The 20,372-nt window shown below is 37.7% G+C and overlaps 2 protein-coding genes across 5 annotated transcripts in view; one reads left to right on the forward strand and one right to left on the reverse strand.

Annotated features, from left to right (window-relative positions):
* The window catches only part of LOC107093631 (extended synaptotagmin-2-like), a 63,633-nt gene extending 57,991 nt beyond the window's left edge, over positions 1 to 5,642 (forward strand). For all 4 annotated transcript variants that reach the window (XM_015388808.1, XM_015388809.1, XM_015388810.1 and 1 more), the window contains 5 exons: positions 1,154 to 1,252; positions 1,344 to 1,475; positions 1,556 to 1,661; positions 1,854 to 1,903; positions 3,529 to 5,642. In XM_015388808.1, the coding sequence (XP_015244294.1) occupies positions 1,154 to 1,252; positions 1,344 to 1,475; positions 1,556 to 1,661; positions 1,854 to 1,903; positions 3,529 to 3,571 (430 nt within the window). In that variant the 3' untranslated portion in view covers positions 3,572 to 5,642. The remainder of the gene's footprint in view (positions 1 to 1,153; positions 1,253 to 1,343; positions 1,476 to 1,555; positions 1,662 to 1,853; positions 1,904 to 3,528) is intronic.
* Positions 5,643 to 6,117: 475 nt separating this feature from the next.
* On the reverse strand, positions 6,118 to 17,391 carry cfp (complement factor properdin). Its single transcript, XM_015388813.1, has 11 exons — positions 17,260 to 17,391; positions 13,501 to 13,639; positions 13,254 to 13,417; positions 12,997 to 13,164; positions 12,522 to 12,725; positions 12,283 to 12,450; positions 12,020 to 12,208; positions 10,216 to 10,389; positions 9,805 to 10,002; positions 7,162 to 7,273; positions 6,118 to 7,067 (listed from the first exon to the last, which is right to left on the reverse strand). The coding sequence occupies exons 1-11, from the start codon at positions 17,321 to 17,323 to the stop codon at positions 6,941 to 6,943; spliced, it is 1,707 nt and encodes a 568-aa protein (XP_015244299.1). The 5' UTR covers positions 17,324 to 17,391; the 3' UTR covers positions 6,118 to 6,940.
* Positions 17,392 to 20,372: the final 2,981 nt, after the last annotated feature.

Consider the following 20,372-nt stretch of genomic DNA (forward strand, 5'->3'; position numbering starts at 1 on the left):
ACTTGGTCCCAATGGAATTTTCCATTGGGAACCTACTAGCACTAAGTTGCTAACTGGTTAGCAAAATGCTTCCGAGACAACGGCTACAACCAAACGTTCTTGCAAACCTTCCGCCACAACAATCCCGCCCCGTTGATCAATCACATTCACTTTATTCACTCTTGTAAAGTCGGGCACCATTCGGAAATGCAACGGTTGGAACAGCTGCTTCCCTACAACTTTAAGGGTTTCTCTCCTCTCTCACTGGTTTGAGAATCTGCTGCCATGATTCTCTTTCCAACTGGTCAAATATCACATCAGACCCTAAAATACAATTTCATAACACTTTAAAATAATAATTATTACATCCCAAGCAGCCCCTTTTGGTAAGAATATTGTACATCCTGACATTGCAATGACCTTGAACCTCCAGGTTTAGTCACCCGATAGATACTGGTAACAGTTCTGTTGTAAAACTAAGCATCCTTCTGTTTTTTGGAATCTGATATCTGGGATGTGACTCATTTAGTGACAGATTCATTTGCAGAGAAAATACATTTATATTGTTTTTACTTTCTTTCTTTTCATAGATTTCTTTCTGTGTGACACTTTACCACAGCTTACTTGTCTCTAAATGTGAAAGAGTAATTGATGCTGGACTGAGCATTGGAAGGGTCATCATAAAGTCAAAAATATTTACAAGAAGATCTAAATCAGAGCAGCAATTAAGCCACAACTACAAAAAGTGTTTACATTTTGCATCATTTCGCACATTTGGCACTTAAGGAAAATACGGATTTCAGCATTTTTTCAAATGCTGAATGCAAAGGAGAAGCGACTCCTCATGCACACTTTTGTTTGTGATCTTTTGCAAAGTCACTGTTTAGATCCATCAGAGAAGGCTAAGCTTATGTAACTTTGATGTCAGAACTTTTTCAGCTGCAGATGCATCTTTTGCTACATGTGTTCTCTAAAGACTTGCTGTTATTGCTCTATCCAGTGTTGATTTTTTTTTTCAATATCATTGTTTACTTATAATTTCTTTTTTGTTGTATTTCAATTTTACGTTTTTGAGAAATGGTTTTCTGTTGTGATTCTAAGGAACTGGAAATAGACATCTGTTATGATGCCAAGCCAGACATAGCTTGCTAACCTGATTTCTGTTTACATGAAGTGGTTCAGCTTCTAGCCACTTCCCTCTGGGTGAGATCCAGCTGACCATCCGCTACAGCTCGCCGAGGAGCAGGCTCATTGTGGTTGTTCACGCATGCAGGTATGTGGCTGTGAAAACAATCACAGGAAAACCCTCTTTTTTTTCTTTTTTTAGCAATATGTTTTAACAATTGTCCTGCCTGCCCCTGCAGAAACCTGATCTCTTTCACTGATCACGGCTCTGACCCTTACGTCCGCCTCTACCTGCTTCCTGACAAAAGAAGGTCAGGAAGGAGGAAAACTCACACATGCAAAAGAAATCTCAATCCCACCTACGACGAAACGTAAGTCAGACTATTGAACGGTTTCTCACATCCTTACTGTGATTGAATTCATCATAGCTGGGTTTCTCCTTCCTGTTCAGGGTTGAGTTTAGCGTCAGCTCAAATGAGTACCACAGGCGAATTCTGGATGTTGCAGTGAAAAACGCCGGAGGTCTGCTGTCCAAAAACAGAGGTCTTCTAGGAAAGGTTTGCTTTGATTATTATTCTTGTTCCAGTAGATTCTTTCCTGAGCAGATCTTTAAATTAATTAAAGAGCTTGTGGTTTTTGGTAAGATCTGCAGAGGTTTTACCTTGTTGTCTTGAAATTCAACCTCTCAACATCCGCCTAAAATCTTATTTAATAAGGTAAATGTGTATTTTTTTGTGTGTTCTCATCAGGTTCTGGTTAATTTAGTTAATGAAGACATCAGTAAAGGTTGGACAGAATGGTAAGCTTGCTTTTTTTGTAGTTCTTTCCTCCATGCTTAAAGTGCTACTGTTGTTCATCTTCCATTTAACTACAGCTGGAGAAAAGCAGGAAGTTTGAAGCATCGATGCATATTAGGCAGATTTTAATGGAAACTCAATTCTTTACTCAGCTTCAAAAAAGAAATTTTTTATTTTTTTTTATTACTAGTGTTGCGCTGATGCCATTTTTTTGGCCCCGATACCTGACTGTGAAGTATTGACCGATACCATCTGTTTGAAATTGATGTGTGTATGTATAAATATGAAGAACTGCATACTAGTTGAATGTAAAATAATTACCATCATGGCTTTGTCAAGCTGCTGCCTACCTTTGTGAAGCAGGAGACTAATACAAAGTTAATCCAGTAGAACTTTTTATTGCCTACCTGGAATGGGTGACAATAGTTGAATAAACTTTTGGCTCTCAAAATTGTATCGGTGCCCTATTTGTTGATACTCACAGATACCGATACCACCATTTTAGTGCTGGATCGGGGCCCCGCCTGATACCGGTATCAGTGCAACACTATTTATTATCCTGGGATACGTAGCATCTTAAACAAAATTTAAAACAGTAAAGCAGCACATTAGTTCAAATCTGCTAGAACTGTGTTCTAAAATGAGTCTCCACCTGTAAATAAAGTTGACTATGACAATAGTGGTAATGCTCATTGAGTCTTTGACACTTTAGTATCAAGTAAAAAGACTGATCATCCAACTTTATTGTCTTCAGCGAGCAGCGAGAGCTGCTGTAAGCCCCTCCCACTTCCAAAACACTGACAGGTGTCTGTCAGTCAGCCTCGCTCTGCAACACACTTCATGCAGTCAAAGGAGGGAAGAAAATATGTGCCGTCTGTTTCTCCATTTAAAATTATTCACTAACTGATTCACTCATAGCCTCTATCATTAATTCACTGATTTTTGAAGCAGATTTTGTTTTTTCTTCCTCCATTTACATGATAGAAAAGACACAATGATAAATGTTATCCCAATCTAAATTTAAGCAAAATAGAAACCTTTAATAACAATCAAACAATAAATTAACAATGAAAAGCAGGTAGAGGAAGCTATAATGCATGTTCTTTAACTTTTTTTTTATCTCAAATTAGCTGCAATAATAAATCGGCAACCTTAATCACGTATCGATAAAAAAGCAAATGCCGTCCAGCTAATGTCTTGGTCCATCTACAATGTTCAGCTGGTTGTGTTTGTTTCAGCCCTCTTTCCTGCTTAAACCCCTAAATTCAACGAGAGCCTAGTTTTAATTTAACCTCAGTAGAAATACAGATGTTATATGATTTTATCAGTAGTTTATTACGGATCATTAGCATCATGTCAACCAAACGGGGGCAGAACGACCCATTTTTTCCCCTCATATTTTCATTTATGTGCACTGATTCACCATAAAAGTACATTTGGAAAGAAGCTGAGAAAAACAATTTAGTTGGAGTTTTGATTCTTCCATTGGATTGACCTTGCCTCCCAAAAGGTTCCATCTCATTTGTTTCCGAGCAGATCTTCAGCTTTCTTCTTTACCGATCCCATATGTGCTTTTAGTTAACATGCGTTCATTTCTAAATTCTAATAAAATCTCTTTATGCCGCAGGTTTGAGCTGACTAAAGACGGTTACCCGAGACCGCAGCCTTAAGTCTTCGTCGCCTCCAAGAGTATAACCATCACCACACTTCCGCTTATGTCCACAGTACATTTTTCCTGTTGTGTTCATGACATGTTAATGCAAACGGTTAGAGAAAAGCAGCTTTTAAACACTCATTCATCACATCAGTCGCAAAGGCAAGACTTCCCTTTAAGAAGTGAGTTAATGACTAAAGCAGCATAGAAATGTAAAAAGGTATATATTAAATGTGCTGAGACAGAGGTTTTATCCTATATTTATAGACACTAGAACAGATTTATTGCTGTTGTTATATACACTATATATGTGTGTTTGTATATAGTGTAAAATGATGTCGGACTCCAAAGCGGTTTGTATTCTGCACATATCAGAGGTGTGGTGTCTTCATTGCCAAAGGATTGTGTGTAATTATATCAGATTTCTTTTCTTATTTTGATATAAATGTTCTCGATTTTTTTGTTGAAGTTTGGGGGGGGAGGGGTAATTGCACCAAAGAGAGTATGTGGTTGATTTGAATTGTCTATATTCTGATAACTCGACTAAACGCTGTCTTTCTAGCTCTGTAATGAGCAGACTATCAAGCACGAGTGAATGAACCAAAGGGTTGGAGCTCAGGAGTTGGAGCTCGTTCAGCGTGTGCAGAAACACTCTTGTTACATGACCATTACAAAGTGTTACCTTTTTTTTTTAATTAAATGTGATCATTTGCACATGAATATTTTAAAATCTGATTACAATCATTAGTATTGTCAACATTACATCCCGAGGAGTGAATGAAAATATCCATAAAATCGTTACTATTTAGGACCGACTGTATTTAAAGGGAAGACATTTTATTAAGACGCCTTTTTTTATTCTACATCACAGCAATTTACTCACAATCGAGATTGAAAACACAGACAAAACTTTTGAAGTTTTTTATTTTTTTGCTTACTACATGTTGTAATAGTTCTGGTGAATAAAACAACCAGCCAGTAAGTTAATCTGTGATGTTGAGCCAGACTGTTTCCACCATTCGATCAGTTTGTAAGCTGAATTAACAGCTGATGGCATTGATACTGATGTTTATTTCAACATACAGCTGAGCTCTGCACTGGGGGATGTTACCTTGTTTGTCTTCATTAGATCACAGCCACTGTGTGAAATATTTTCAGATCTTCCTGCGTAGAAGTTACCTTCCAATTTCAGTATTGATTTTACTGGTTTTAATTTGGGCAAAGGAAAACTTTACCTTCTTTTTTTTTTTTTTAGGATTTCAGTGATTTAAAAATGATTTGGAGTTTCTGTGAGTTATGAAAGGTCAATAAAAAATGAGGCATTTATTTTTATAACTATTTAAGTTAGGATAGTTATGGGCAAAAATAGAAAATGTCAAGAATGTTTCCAGACTTTATTCCATATTCTGGTAAAATAAAAAAATCCAACAAATGGTTTTATAAGGGACTCTAAGTTTTTGATAATGAAATTTTAAACGTCTGTGGAACCGGAGCTGGATTTCAATCACATGTGGAACAAAGCCTTAAAATTCCCTATTTAGGGTTTTTACAGCATAAAATCCTAACAAACAGAATCAGGTTTTAAGACGAATGATTTTAAATAGAGGTGCCCAAAGGTGGTCCAGATGTTTAAAAGCTGTAAAATATCCCTGTAGCATCCAGCTCCATCATGTGGTTTCATGTTTAGGCGCACAAAAAAACAGATTAGTAAAGAGTGTTTTGTTTTTAAGATTTTGGAAATTAAATCTGGAAAAGTATCACATTTTGCTTAAATAGAAAGGCAAACCAAATCGGGTTTATGAATTACTTCAGGTGAAAACAATCTACATGTTTTTTTTAGAAAACATTCATATGATCCACATAAGGAACTCCAACACAGCAGGGCGTCACATATAGAGGCAATTGGGATTCAGTTTTATTTTAGTAGCTTCACTATATAGCCACTCCGACCTTCTTCCCTTCTGCTTTCAGTGAAGAAGTCATTTGGAAACATGGTGACTTTACTAATCCACTAAAAGATTTACTCAATGTTTTCCTTCTTGGTGGAATCTACACATAGTGGCTTTAAAAACTGGTTAAAAAGTCTATAAATAAAAGTATTTTCCAGCTATGCAGTCCAACAAAGGGAGGTGTCTGTCACTGATGTTAAAATAACTGTTTCCTCACTTCGATCTGTGTTTATAGAAACATTCAGTCTTAACTTATTTTACATTTTTTTCTACTATATCCAGACATTATATTGAGCAGTTCTTTAACTTTGCCGCTCTGCTTCATGATTGGTTGACATCAGCAGCATCATATGAGGCATACTGGAGGTCTACGTATGAAACTCTTTAAATAAATCTGCAGCTGTTGTTATGGACACTATAGAAGCAGCCGCTTTTAAGTTGACAGCCGGGATGTTAGGTTGACCTTTGACCTTAAAATGAAAAGAGTTCACATGTTGCGTTAACAGCACGCATCAAGAAAGTATTTTGAATGTGTCTATGAAGAGTTTATTTGTCATTATTTCCTTTTTTTATGCGTTTTTCCAGCTGTTTACTTTGTCTCCTCTGTGTTGTGTTACGTTCTCCTGGAGAGTTTGTCTTCCTAAATGCGGTTCTTCTTCATCTTTTTAATTTATCCTGTGCCTTACCAAACACATGACCTACAGATATAATGTATGTAAGCTTGTTGACAAAGATGCAACCGGATGCTTCGGGTGTCTGAATGTCTTTTTAATGTCTTTAGAACTGAATAAAAAGCTTTAAATCGTCAGTAGCAGCACAAAGCTGGTGTTTCTCTGTGGTGTTTTTTCTTTTATGTAAGAGGCAAAAGTGTAAAAATAAAGGCTGGGAGGAATTTTTACTAAATCATTTATTGGTATTTATTTTTCATAAATACCGCTGTGCCTGGCCTTGTGTTTTGGGTTACGCTTGTTTAAAAAGTGCTATTTAAATAAAGTTCAATCAAAACAGTACACAGTTATTTTGACATTTCTTTTATGTGTATAAAAATATTTAATTTGAAAAATTAAGCATGTCGTTTTTATTGAAATGGTATTTTTTTTATGTGACTGAAAAAGCAAGCAGATGAAATTTTGAATCTACACAAAAGTCGAAATTATATTAACAAAAAAAAACACATTTTCAAAGTTACAAACAACTCCTGAGGACGAAATAAAAAAGGAAAACAAAACAGATTATTTTAAAAGCTACCACAGTAATAGGGAATCCGTTGTATGGTCAAAAAGTCAAGTTATTTTTTTCAGTCTGATGGAGTAGGAGGTTTTAACAGAAATTAGCACAAATTTTAAAATGTCATATTCAACTGAAAGATTTTTTTCTACATGCATATCACCTTTGTTGGGAGGATTTTGACATTGATCTTTTTAAGGAGTGCATTTTTAGCTGCAGGGAGGAACATTAAGGCATTTTTCGATTTCATATTTCTTTTCTCCATCAATTAGCGGGCAGTCGGCCTTAGGCTTTCCATGGAAATTTGCAGGAGCTTTCTGGCGACCGATATATGGACTGAAAATGCAAAAACACAAATTTGTCTTAAAACCTATTCAGCATGGATTCAGGTCTATTGTTTTAATAATTGCTTGCAGACTTGAAAACATACCTGTATTCGCTGTAATCAGGTTTACAGATTCTAAACCTCCTACGTGAAGACCTGGGTCCACAGGGCGGTATGCAAAAAGACCAAGGTTCCCAGCCTTCCCAGGAGCCTTTCACTGTATTAGACAATGTGATTCGTTTGTACATGACAATTTACTTAATAGTAGGGTAATTAGTCATAAAAGCAACAAACAACAAAAGCAGGAATAATTTATTATATGCATGTTCCTGAGTCTATCATAAATAATCAAATTAATGGTAAAATATTAGCGTTTTGAAATACAATTAAGGAGGTTTTCTTTTTGTAAACAAAAATGTTTTAATCGCTGCTTAATGAAGTTGATTTGAAAAGGGAAAAAAGTTCTTAGGAAGCTAAAATGATCCTCAATATTTTAGAATGGAAAACAAAACCAGACAAAGGTGGAAAAAAGCAAAACAAAGTACAAATCTAGCGGGAAGCTGGAATGATCAGGTCCATGGAGATCTAAGGTGTGCACATAATGCTGAGTCCCACTCACTGATCTCTATTTGTTCACTGGATTGCTGATTGCCCGTTATTAGTATGGAGTTGAAGTGAAGCCAGCGGCCGCCATATTGGTACTCCCTTGTTAGACCGGCAATGTAAACAATATGAAGCTACAGCATCTAACAACAATTATTTTCTCATTTTTAGGGGGGCTTAAGACTTTAAAGATAAAAATAAATGCATCACTTTGAAACACACTTGGTTTTTCACAGCATGAGTAGATTACTTTAACTTATATTAAAAGAAATAGGCACATCACATTGCATAGGCCATATGAAGTCAATAAAGTCTCTAAATCATGCAATATAACATATTATACAAATCCATCACAACAAAATGAATGTCCTAAAGGAGCAAAATAATACTAATGTGCCAAAAGTGCTAAATTCAGGATCAAGATGTAATAGACATGTATTGATTACATTGTTGTGGTAATTACATATTACACATGACTTCAAGATTTTACATCAAGGCTGAATTCGAAGTACATGTCTGTTAATGCTGTAGTATTTTTCTATTTGGAAATAATGCATGAATAATGGCATGTACTTTTATGCCATGTTTGTGCATTAGCCTTTAAAAATGTTTTTGTTTCCTTTTCTTTATCAGTATAACATGCAATATATTTACATGCATAACTTTTTCAAATGAGAAATACAACAAACACTACAAAAAGGACAGCATCATCCACTTAATAAAGAATTACTATATTGACATTTCAAGGTGAATTAAGTTCTATTTATTCTAATTTCCAATGTTAGACACAATGTCGATGGCTAACTCAGTCAGTATCTTTGAGTCAGTCCGAAATAGCCAGACTAATGTTACGCTGCATACTTTACTATGGGATACATAGGCGTATATATGGATTATCGTAGTTAGTACATTGACTGACTGTGAAATTGCCTGTGAATCATCTTCTCACAGCCGGCAAACTGCTTGTTTTAGCTGTCAAATGCTACACATGTAGGGATTTTTACTACACGTCTGTGGGAGTGGGGAGTACCAATATGGCTGCTGGCAGCTTCACTTTTTTCAGGCTGTCAGCAATCCAATGAATAAATAGAGATCAGTGGTTCCAACACAGTCCCCCTGTTCTAAAAGTAGACAATGGACTAAATGCACAACTCCACTACTCCTTTAACTTCAGCCAGCTCCTCTGTTTCCTGTTTTAAAATACTTGGAAAATAATCAATCCAGGTGTGTCCAAATTTAGTAACCATGGCGACATTGGCCAGACACACCTGGATTAATCAATCTGTTCAGTAATGAAAGACAGGAAACAAAGGAGCTGGCTGAAGTTCAGCAAGATGTCAGGCTGGGTTTACAGACAGAAAACACAAGAACTGATCTGGACAAGAAGAAACAATTTGTGGACTTATGAAAGTAAAATATTTAATTTATTATTACTTTCTTTTTTTATTCAGATGCAAAGACAACAAAATGTTTGTCAGATGAACCCCTAACTGAATTGAAGGGACCGTCCACTGGTTTAACTATCATGATAGGGAGATGTGTTACTTTGCCTGTTTAGCACATGCAATGGATAACCCATCAGTATGCATATATGAAAACACTTGAAGAGATGTTATTATTATATGCCGTAACAGTAAACGCAGTGGAAATGGGTGTTTTAAAAATAAGCAAACAAGAATCATCCTATTCTAGAATAATAAAATAAAACAAATGTGCTATAAAATCTGTTTGTACTCAACATATTCTCACTCCCAACTCTAAATCAGCTGATCTATTTGCCAGAACTTTATCGACTTTGTGCAACACATTTGAAGTAGTTCTCAAGAACAGTAGTTATTTAGCTAAATATTAGTTTTAGTGATTCACAAAAAGAGTTTGCAGGTTTATACAACACATTATTAAGTTTGTGTAGAACGATGCAGACGCTGCCCTAATGTTGGATAATGTAGGATCATTTTTGTTTTAAATAGTTTTTAGTATCTGAGGCGACTGAGACGATAATCTCTGAATGTTTCCAGTTGTCTGGAAGTAAAAACCATTCTGAGCATCAACATTAGTTTAAATGCACTGCTTTTATTGATTGCCTTATATATCCCACCCCCTGGCTACTGTTAGTGTGGAAACGTTAAAGATGTCTTTACTTACAATAGCACTTGTCGACGTTGTAGCAGACCTGCGTCTCTGTCAGCTTTCCTTCAGCGCAGATGGCTCCATTATGAGCTTGATGGAGACATGTGCGGTTTCGAGTCTGCTTGCCACCTGTATGCAGGCAGCGGATGTCCCTTCCCCCCCAAGCGTATGTACAGTCACTCCACGCCGACCACTCAGACCACTCACCATTCACTGAAAACAGAAACGTTCTCCTGGTAAGTGGTGCTTCTGTTCATATTTTAATAGGTGATGTTATGTGCATTTAGACCTTCACATGATAACCCTTTACTACATACATACAGTTCTATAGTACAGCAGTAAATGTTCAGCTCTAGTAATGTAAGTCACATCTGTTTAATTTCCGACTGACAGTAAAAAATGGGAAAGATGGGAAATCAGACGTACCTGGGCAGTGGACTTGAGTGTAACACAGTTTGTTTTTTTTACTTTCTCCAGGACACGGGAGGCCACCATGATTGGGAGCAGGGCTGTCGCAGCTCCTCTCTGACACCTGGAGACCCACTCCACATGTAACAGGGCACTGACTGAAGGCTGACCAAGGACCCCAGTTGCCATTCACTAAGATACAGAGATTTATTAACTGCAACATCAAAGTCTTTGTCATTCTTTGGAAAACCTGGGAATTTCTTTCTTAACCTTTTGACACTTTGGAGTTACAATTACCAGGGTGGACAACTGCACTGCGATAACAATCTATATTCAAAATTTTTCTTAAATTAAGTGTATTTCCCATTAATTTGAACAGGCAAATAAGATGATTTGCCAAAGGAATTAGTATTTTTACTCTTAAAATAAGATAACGGTATTTAGATAATATGCATTTGAAATAAGACAATGCAATATTTATTTCTTATTTTGAATGTAAATTGTCTTCTTCCATTAGCAAAGTGTCTCACTTACCTCCTGAATTCATGAAAAAAATGCACTTGCAGTATTTTAAGAAAAAAAATGACTTATTTAGATTTCAATTTGCCTGGCTGTGTGTTTCCTGTGGAGCTGGTTTACAGTTGCCTTTTGTATTTCTGCTTCTTTCTATATGTCTGCTTCTGTCTCCCAGTGGGCCCCTCGTCAGATGGCTTCTCACACTGAGGTTTTGCTGGAGATTTCCTCCTGTTAAGTTAGTTTTTCCTCTCCACTGTCGCTACTATCATTCTTGGTGTGAAGGATTGCCTTTGAGTCGATGCAATCAACTGGTTTTCCTTAGATAGAAAACTTTGAATCATTTTGACCGTATGATCTGGTGAATTGTAAAGTACCTTGAAATGACATATGTTGTGAACTGATGCTATACAAATAAACTAAAATTAATTTAATATAATTTTTTGCAGTGCATGAATCACTTTTAAGGTCTATGGTTTTATTGAAAAATGAGTGGCTTGCTTGATGATAACAGATGGATAGTAGAACTTTTGCATATGGTGGCGTTCAGTGAATTGGTCTGTGTCAACCATCTATTCTAAGTATGATGGATATGTGGATATTTAAAAATATCATCTTTGGCTCAGTTAAGTAAAAATATTGAAGTTGAAATCTTTTCAGATACCTACAGGTAGATATTTCCATGTCCATGAAAGATTGCCCCTCGGAGTAAACCCTAAATAGCTAGTAACCACTACTGTCTAAACAAATATTGTTACTCTCATAAGTTCACACCTAGAGCTTATTAATGAATCTTTTATCTTTGTCACCAAGAAAAGGATAAAAGTTAATTTTCCACATACATTTAAGCTTTAAAGAATGATTTTGGAATTTAATGTGGAAGTCGGCCTGAGTTTTTACACTAAAAGCTAAGGTGATTTAAAGGTATCCAAGTCCCGGTTCTTAGCCCTGGTCCTGAGCTTACGTGAACTCGTATAAAGTCTGTATAAAGTACCTGGTAGATGTCATTACAGGTCATTTAATGATGATACTATTAGATGTAAACCTGTGTTTGTTCCTTGAAACTACAAGAAGGAATCACCTCTATTCAGGGACTAAATGACCTCATGCTGACAAAAGGATATCTCAGAGTCATTTTGAGGTGAACACAACAAGTTATCATCTCAAGATAGACTTCTTAAGGTCATCCCTGTTTCTTGGATTGAACATCTGCTGATTGTGATCAGCTCTAAAAAAAAAACAAAAAAAAAAACAAACAGGATTTCATTGTTTATGTTCTAGTTAAATTTAAAGAGGAATGGATGCAAACCTGAGCAATGAGGCAGGTTGCAGTTGGTCTTTTCCGAGTCGTCACCTTCACACCGTTTACCAGGTGGGTTTATTGAAGGTGCAGGGTTTGAGCAGGATCGGTGGCGGGTCCTAAATGTATCTCTGCTTGGGGAGATACAGGTAGATGAGCATTCACCCCAGTTTGACCAACCAGTCCAGAATCCATCAACTGTAAGACAAAATAATGTTCACATCACATCTATGTTTGAGTGTAATCGTTCTCATTACCGTCTTGTGGCTTACCAGGACAGGGACTTTTACAGACGGTGCTCCGAGTGCTCGACCCCTCACACATTTTGCCTCCATATTTAGGACTAGGGTTCTCACACCGCCGTGACTCTAACTGCAGACCCTCTCCACAGGTGACAGAGCATGGGCCAGGTTGAAGCCAGGGCCCCCAGTTGCCGTCCACTAAAGGAAGAGCAAATGCTTTATTTTGAACTACAGAACAGATTAGATCATCAGTTGACTTCCTTTCTTACCTGGGCAATTAGGGAGCTCGCTGCAGTCCTGCCTTTCAGAGGCTTCCCCAGAGCAGGGATCACCATGCGGCACCGTGTCCGGTGAGGGGGCCGGGTTGGAGCAGGTGCGCTGTCGTACTCTCGAAGGAACATTGGTATTACTGTCATCAATGCATGAACCAGAGCATCCGGACCAGGCTGTCCAGCTTGACCAACCTCCATGGACTAAACCACACAGAACAAAAAGGACACACACTTAGAAACCTTCTGTTGAACTTAATTAAATGGAGAAAGAAATGCTGAACTTGTTAGATGAACACTTCCTGCCACAGAGCAGAGATCTGCCCACATGAAGCACTCTGGGTGCGTTTGGATCAGTGGTTACTAACTAGTGACCGGCTTTGGGTCCATTTATTTTAAGGTCTGGGTTGACTTCACTTTATTGAAAGCTGATCTGAACCTATAATAATGTATCTACAATAGAAAGTAACCTTACCCGGACACTTGTTGCTAGCCTCACATGGCTGTGTCTCCTCTGCAGGACCAACACATGATGACTGACACTCAGGAGGACTGGAGCAGACTCTCTGTCTCATTCGGGTTCCTTTTCCTTCACAGGAAACCGAGCAAGGAGTCCAGGGGTTCCATGAGCTCCATCCCAAATCTATTTCAAACATACACAGGTAAAATGCTTTTTTTTTTTCCGAATACAGAATAGAGTTTCAATTGTTTCATTCTTTAGCATTTGTATACCATTGCAGCAGGTGCCGTTGCACACGTCTGTCTGCAGTGTATCCTTAGAGTTTTCACACTCAGGTTCCCCAAGTCCATGACACTTCCTTCTTCTCTGCTTCACGCCCTCTCCACAGAGAACATTGCAAAACGACCATGGGGACCAGGGAGACCATGTAGGTACTCTGAAAGCAGACAGTTTTACATCATTTTGGTTTCAGGACAAGGCAGCTTTAAGATGACTCTACAGAACTGTTTCCACACTGACCCACAAGAGTGACATGATCCATCTTCTTCTTGGTAACCATACTGAGAGTTCTGACAGCAGTCATCTAGCTCCACTTCCCCTAGTTCTGCGCTGCACTCACCTGTGGTCAGGTCGAATGAAGCAAAACACCGAACACACTCTGCACAAACACACAAACATTTCCATGCATAAAAGAAAGAATAAGTTAACACAGAAATTGTTTTGTTACATTTAGTCCTTGTGAAAGGAAAGTAATCAAATAATCCATCTTAAAAGAAAACATTTAAAACAAAAGGTCAAAATACAAATCTATGAACTATACCAATCTCTGTTTAATTTTAGCTCTGGGGAAAAAACACACAACCAGAGCAATGCTTTAAATCTGTATTAGATTAGTTAGATAAGTTATATGTATACTACATACTCCTAAACTTGTACAATCACTGCTGTCTTGATATCCCTTAAGAGTTGTATTCTGCACTGCTTTATCATTCTCTCACATCAGGTTTAGACTTTGACTAGGCCAATGTAAGCACCTTTTTTGTTACTTATTGTAATCCATTGTGTTGTGTCCTGAACACACCAAATCCAATTGTCCGTCCAATCCGACTTAAAATCGTGTCGGATGAGGTGGTGCCACACCTAGGTCATACCAGTTGCGCACGATTTTTTAATCTCCAATACGATTTTTTTTCCATGTCACACTGACTGCGTAAAAAGAGGCTCCGACTAGGCAGGGTGGGCAGATCTGTACAGATTTTATTTTCACTTCTTTTTCTGTGCCACACAAATTAAAACAATTTCCCCATATTTAAATTGGACAGATTATGAAAAGTTATTAAAATCAATAAAAAAAAAACAACAACAAACAACCGGCATAGCTCTAAAGCAGGCATCCCCGAACTCGGTTCTCGAGGGCCGCTGTCCTGCAGGTTTTAGAGGTTTCCCTGCTTTAGCACAGCTGATTATGATGATTGCAGTAGAGCAAAAGCCTGTTAATCAACTATCAATTAAAATCAGCTGTGCTGGAGCAGAGAAACATCTAAAACCTGCAGGACAGCGGCCCTCGAGGACCGAGTTTGGGGATGCCTGCTCTAAAGTAAAGACACAGTAAATGAGTCTGTGCAGCATCTCAAACCAGACTGATAGTGTTTATAGGTCTAGAATAAAAACACGATGTGAACTACATCTAAAGTAAAGGAAAACACAGCAATAAAGGCTGTAGGATGGTTTATATGCAGACTGAGGCAGTGAGAGGTGATTTTTAAAGAGGAACTTTTGAAGTTTGTTAAAAATTTTTTTTGCTTTGTTTTATGTGTAGAATGATGAGCTTTGTTTACCTGCTTTATCTGCCCTTCGTTTGTTTGGTTTTTGTGAGGCTCAAAGAGGATCATCATTTTACTTCAACCGTTTCCTCTCCTCCTGAAATTCTTTTTTCCTCATTCGAGGAGAGTGACAAACTACGCTTTCTGCCCCTCGTTTTTTTCTCTCTTTTTTGCAAGGCTTAAAGGGGATTGTTACTTTATGTTTTTTTGTCTTCCTGAACTCCTATCTTGGGTAAAGTATTCCTTGTAAAGTCTGGGTAAAGTGTTCTACAGTTGATTGCTTTTGCAGGTGCAGGTGTGTTTTACTTTATAACTGTGTCTCTCTTCCTGTCAGACTCATTACATTTCTGCTGAATTGCTATGTTGTCTGACTAAAATAGACCGGGTGTCTATTTCAGTTGGAGCTACACAAGCCCCATTGCATAAAATCGTGTCAGGTCACTAAACTTCATGACCGTCCATCCATTTTATCCTGCATGGTCCTTGTCAGGGTCGCGGTGGGGCTGGGGCCTATCTTCGGCAGACTATGGGTGAGAGGCGGGGTACACACTGGACAGGTCGCCAGTCTACCACAGGGCAACACAAAGACACACAACCATGCACACACACACACCAACAGCTAAGGACAATGTAGAGAAGCCAATTAATCTAACCTTACCGTACCCTGAGAGGAAAACATGCATGCACGCAGAGAACATGCAAAATCCATGCAGAAAGACCCCTGGCCAAAAATAAAACCCAAACCTTTCTGCTGCTATGCAAAACCATGCAGACCCCCCTCCCTGACCGCGTCTGAAAATGTTTTCTGTTGGATAGGGCGCAAAATCAGATTTGTGTGTCCAGTGCTAGGGGTTAGAGGTTTTCAGAAAAACTGAGTGAAAGTTCCTACCATTTTAACCCTGTTTTTTGGTTACTATGACCCAAAAGGCTGAGAATTTGCAGAGGCATAATGTTCTGGTTTGTGAGGACGCCTGTTCTATAGGAATTATTTCACAAAGAGAACCGATTTTTCAGTTTTTACTTTCAGATTTACTTCTCTAAACTAGCTCTAACCAACATGGGATGTCCCTAAGAGGAAGATCCAGGATTTCGACACAGGAGAAAGTTTGTCCCTGTTTGCACTGAAGAGTTACGCAATATTTAGGCAAACCTTTGAAAAACCAAACATGAATCTGCAGGAGGCTTCTTTTTATCTGACAGCTGATGGCAAAACAGAGCTCTTTTATTTCATTGTATTATTACAGTGCTCTTGACAATTTGAACTTTGTTTTAATATTGATTATTTGATGACTGATTAACCGATTACTAACATGAAAGTAGCATTGGCACTTAAAATAAACATGAACAAAAACAAGCATCATCACTGAGGACAAAACATAATAAAGGCACGATTATTCATTATTGGGAATCTCCGCACATAGTCAAATGCCAATAGTTGGAACAATATTTTCTAAATGTATAAAACAGATTTTTAGTCTCAAATACACAGTGAATGTTTTTATATTCAAAAGTTACAGATTTTTCTCTTTTTGCATGCTCTTGTTTTCTGACCTTTAAGTGCCTTTTAGGATTTTAGAAGATTTATCATATACTGTAGCTAGTCTGCTCTTTAATGTATGTTATTTGTTCTTTTAGAAAATGATGGTGATTGCTCTGCAGAGCAAAATATTTATACTATGGCAGGTAATGTATTTTCACCCTAACAGATTTCTGTAAGGGGGTAAATATTTGACAAAGAAGGCTGGAATCTTAAACTTTCATTTTTATCTCCTAATCATTAACCCTTATAGGGCACTTATTGAAAAACTTTGAAAATCTAAATTTCAAGCCAAGAATATCATTAGAGGACAGTACCTTATTATTGTTGTAACATTAAAAAAATATCTATTTTTATAGCAAAAATTAAGCTAAATTTAATAGCCTAATAAGAAACGACCACATGCCCTGATATATTAAGAAAAATAACAAAAGTGGTTTAAAAGAAGTTCTTAAAAACAAAATAGAGTGAAAAAAACACATTTATTTGTTACCACATAACCTTAGAGACACTAATTCTGATACAGGCACTTAATTTTTTTACTCTTTTAACTTTACTTTTTAGCTTTTCAATTAGCCTTTTACCTTTTTTCCTCCAACTTAATTCACAGTAGGTAATAAATCATTCAATGGCTCATCTAAATTGTCAAATGCAGAAATGACATGTTCAGCCATGTAGGAGTTTCTTTGTTGAATGGCTGGATATAGATCTGGACCTCACCAAGGAGACAGTAATTTGCCCTGTAAAAGGTTAGATAGATGTCTAATAATGTATTCACTGCTTCCACAATAAAGCATAAATGCTTAAACAGGTTATGATTCTGAATTGAAATAAACAAAATAAACTATCAAAATCCAAAGATAAAGTCCAAGATCATTTAATTAAAGTCTGGTTGAATATCTTTATATTTGGAATTACCTGAGCGCTCCACAACCACCAGCAAAGGAACCAAAACCAGAAGGAACACTTCAGCCCCCTTCATCCTGCAGCTTCTGTGTGGATCTGGATCCTTACTTTGCTTCTGATAAGTTCTTGTTGTGTTCCTCCCCCTCTGACCTGTTGACCTAAAATCTGTATGAGTCACTGGTCAACAACACATCCTCCCTATGTAAACCAGTAGTAATATAGATTGTGACCCAGGCTGAGATAAATGCTGGTCAATTATGTGTTTTAAAGTAGACAGAGCCTTTGCAGCAGCAAAGTCCTCATAGTGGATATGTTTCTGTTAAATGCAAAGTTTCCAATTGCTTCATCAAACCAAATAAGCATCATGTCATAAGCATAAGAAATAACCCCTCAAAGCATCACAAGCGGACGAAAAGTTTAGCCAGTTATTATTTTATGCTGAGTTTAAGATCTCATCCCATTCTCTGCTAGGGTTATCAAAATCAAAAAACAAGGCAAGTTTATTTAGCACAGTTCAGTACATGGACAATTTAAAGTGGTTTACATTAATTGGATAATAACATTGGAGTAAAATGAAAGCAGAATAAAAGCAATTAAAGATTCAAAAAACATGAAAACAAATAAAACAATTTAGAAAAACAGAACTCAGGCTTTCAGCACTTTTCCAGTCTTCTGGGAGTTTGGTCCAGATCAGTGGAGAACAGGAACTAAATGCTGCTTCTCCATGTTTGGTTCTAGTTCTGGGTGAACAGAGTAGGCTGGAACTAGAAGACCTGAGTGGTCTGGGAGGTTGATGCACTGACAACAGATCTGTTATGGATTGAGGTGCTGATCCATTCAATGATTTATAGACTGACAGAAGGATTTTAAAGTCTCTAGTCTGAGCGGTGTAAGGACTTCAGAGCCGGGATGATGTGCTCTACTTTCTAAGTTCTAGTGAGAACACGGGCAGCTGCATTTTGGATCAGCTGCAGCTGTCTGATGGACTTTTTAGGTAAACCTATAAAGACACTGTTGCAGTTATCAACTCTACAAAAGATAAATGCATGAATGAGGTTTTCTAGATCCTGCTTGGGCATTAGTTTTTTAATCCTCTTCAGGTGATTAAAGGCTGACTTAGTAACTGCCTTTATGTGCCTCTGAATGTTCAGAGTCAGAGTCCATCATGACACCAAGATTTCAGTCATAATCAGGGGTTTCTAGCTCTAGTAGCCAGAAACCACTAAGCTGACCATGGACCTCTCCTCCTTTGGTTTGAAGATTATGACCTCAGTTTTGTTTTATTCAGTTGTAGAAAATTATAGTGCATCCACTTATTGATCTACCCATGAAACTGACTACCTTTGAAACCAGCTCCAAGAGTGGATAAACATGAAACTGCCCCATAGAGTCTCCATCATGTTACCCATATATGAATAACCGGCACATGCATTGGCTTGTATGTTTGGGCATTTCTTTGCCACCTTCAACATGTTCAGCTGGATGAAGTCTTTACCCTTTCTTTTTCTTACATCAGATGGTTTTTGATGTCTTTTTAAGTTTTAAGTCCTTATTCCCTGTTCTTTTCCTAAAGTGTAAACAAGTGTGTAGAATCTGTAGCAAACACTTATGTACCCTTTAAGATAGAGAGACCATGTAAACAACCTGGGTTTAAATGTATTTATTACCATTGTATAACATTAGAGTACAATATATATAAATTCAAAGATGTCAATGTCCTTATTTTGCCTCTAAGTAGTTGATATTTAAGTTTTAATTATTTAAAGGCTAAATTTGTGACAAAATTTATGATGGTCAACGATAACATACACCGTTAGGAACCAGTTGTAGTGTAACCAAGAGTTTGCCAAATGTTCCAGGGTCCACACTGAAAGTGTAACAACTGGCACATGCTCTACTGGCTATACAGTATGTTATACCAAAGGGTTTGTGGCATATTTGCAACAATCAGCATCAAGGGGTTAAATCAGCAAACTTACTTAAAGGTATTAAAGAGGGTTTGTGTGAATTTTTTAAAAGACCCGCCCTCTCCACGTAAAAAAAAAAAAAGCACAGCACAATCCTGTACCTGCTCCCGAGAGCGAATGCCTGTTAAAAGTGTGAGAGCAAGCAGGAGCCCATTTCTCCTCATGCACGCTCTGTTTAAAAGTTGCCGTTCTCACAGCTCAGACAAGCTTACTGTGCCCGAACGTCCACCCTAACCCCTAAATCCCTCAATCACTTTATAGAGTGGTGATTATGTAGTGGACTTTATAGTTATCTCTTACGTCCCTCTGCCATTTTCAAAGAAACGCTGTGAGAAAGATGAGCTTCAATGACTATCTAAAACCGTAGCTCACCACACATATACGCCTGAAAGTGAGCATGCGCAGAGAAAGATAGCTAACAGGATGAGCACGTAGGATGGCCTTACATAAACATATCACCAATGATTGACAATTAGGACGACCACTTATTTAGAAGATCCACCCCGAAATAGAAGATCGTCCTCTATGCCTTTAAGTGCCATCACATAAAAGACAGACAAATAATATGCAGTACAGCATCCAATGCCAACATTTCTTATCAATGTTAAGTAAGAAAATATACATAAGATAAATAAACCTTTTCTGGGTTTTGTTTTAGTTAAAACATTTTTTTCAGTCTGTTAGTTCTTGACCTGATGCCCCTGTAGCACTGGCCATGGTGAAGCAGGTTTGACTCAGGTGAAAACTAACCTGAAATTAGACCACCATATGCAACTAACATACCACCCTGAGATAGACTAGTTAGAATGGTCTCAATGCAGGATCGGTAGAAGGACTCCAGTAGCTTGCTCTTCAGCCTATTTCACCTGCAAACCCTGTGGTGTTAGAGGGCTAGGAGGGATCTTCAGAGATGACAATGCCCAGGACTTTCAAGGTACAGACTTTCTCCACACAGACGCCTTTAATGCTCAAGGGGATGAGGTCAGTTTTCTTCTTCTGTAAGTTGACGATTTCTTCTTTCGTTTTTATAATGTTTAGTTAGGGGAGTGTAGCCTAGTGGTTAGGGAATTAAGGTTGGATACCAGAAGGTTCAGACTTCAAACCCCACTCCCACTACAGTGGGCGCTGATTGGAAATGGACACTTCACTCACGCTCCG

Source organism: Cyprinodon variegatus, unplaced genomic scaffold (genome assembly GCF_000732505.1).
Source record: "Cyprinodon variegatus isolate N-32 unplaced genomic scaffold, C_variegatus-1.0 Scaffold436, whole genome shotgun sequence".
NCBI lineage: Eukaryota > Metazoa > Chordata > Actinopteri > Cyprinodontiformes > Cyprinodontidae > Cyprinodon > Cyprinodon variegatus.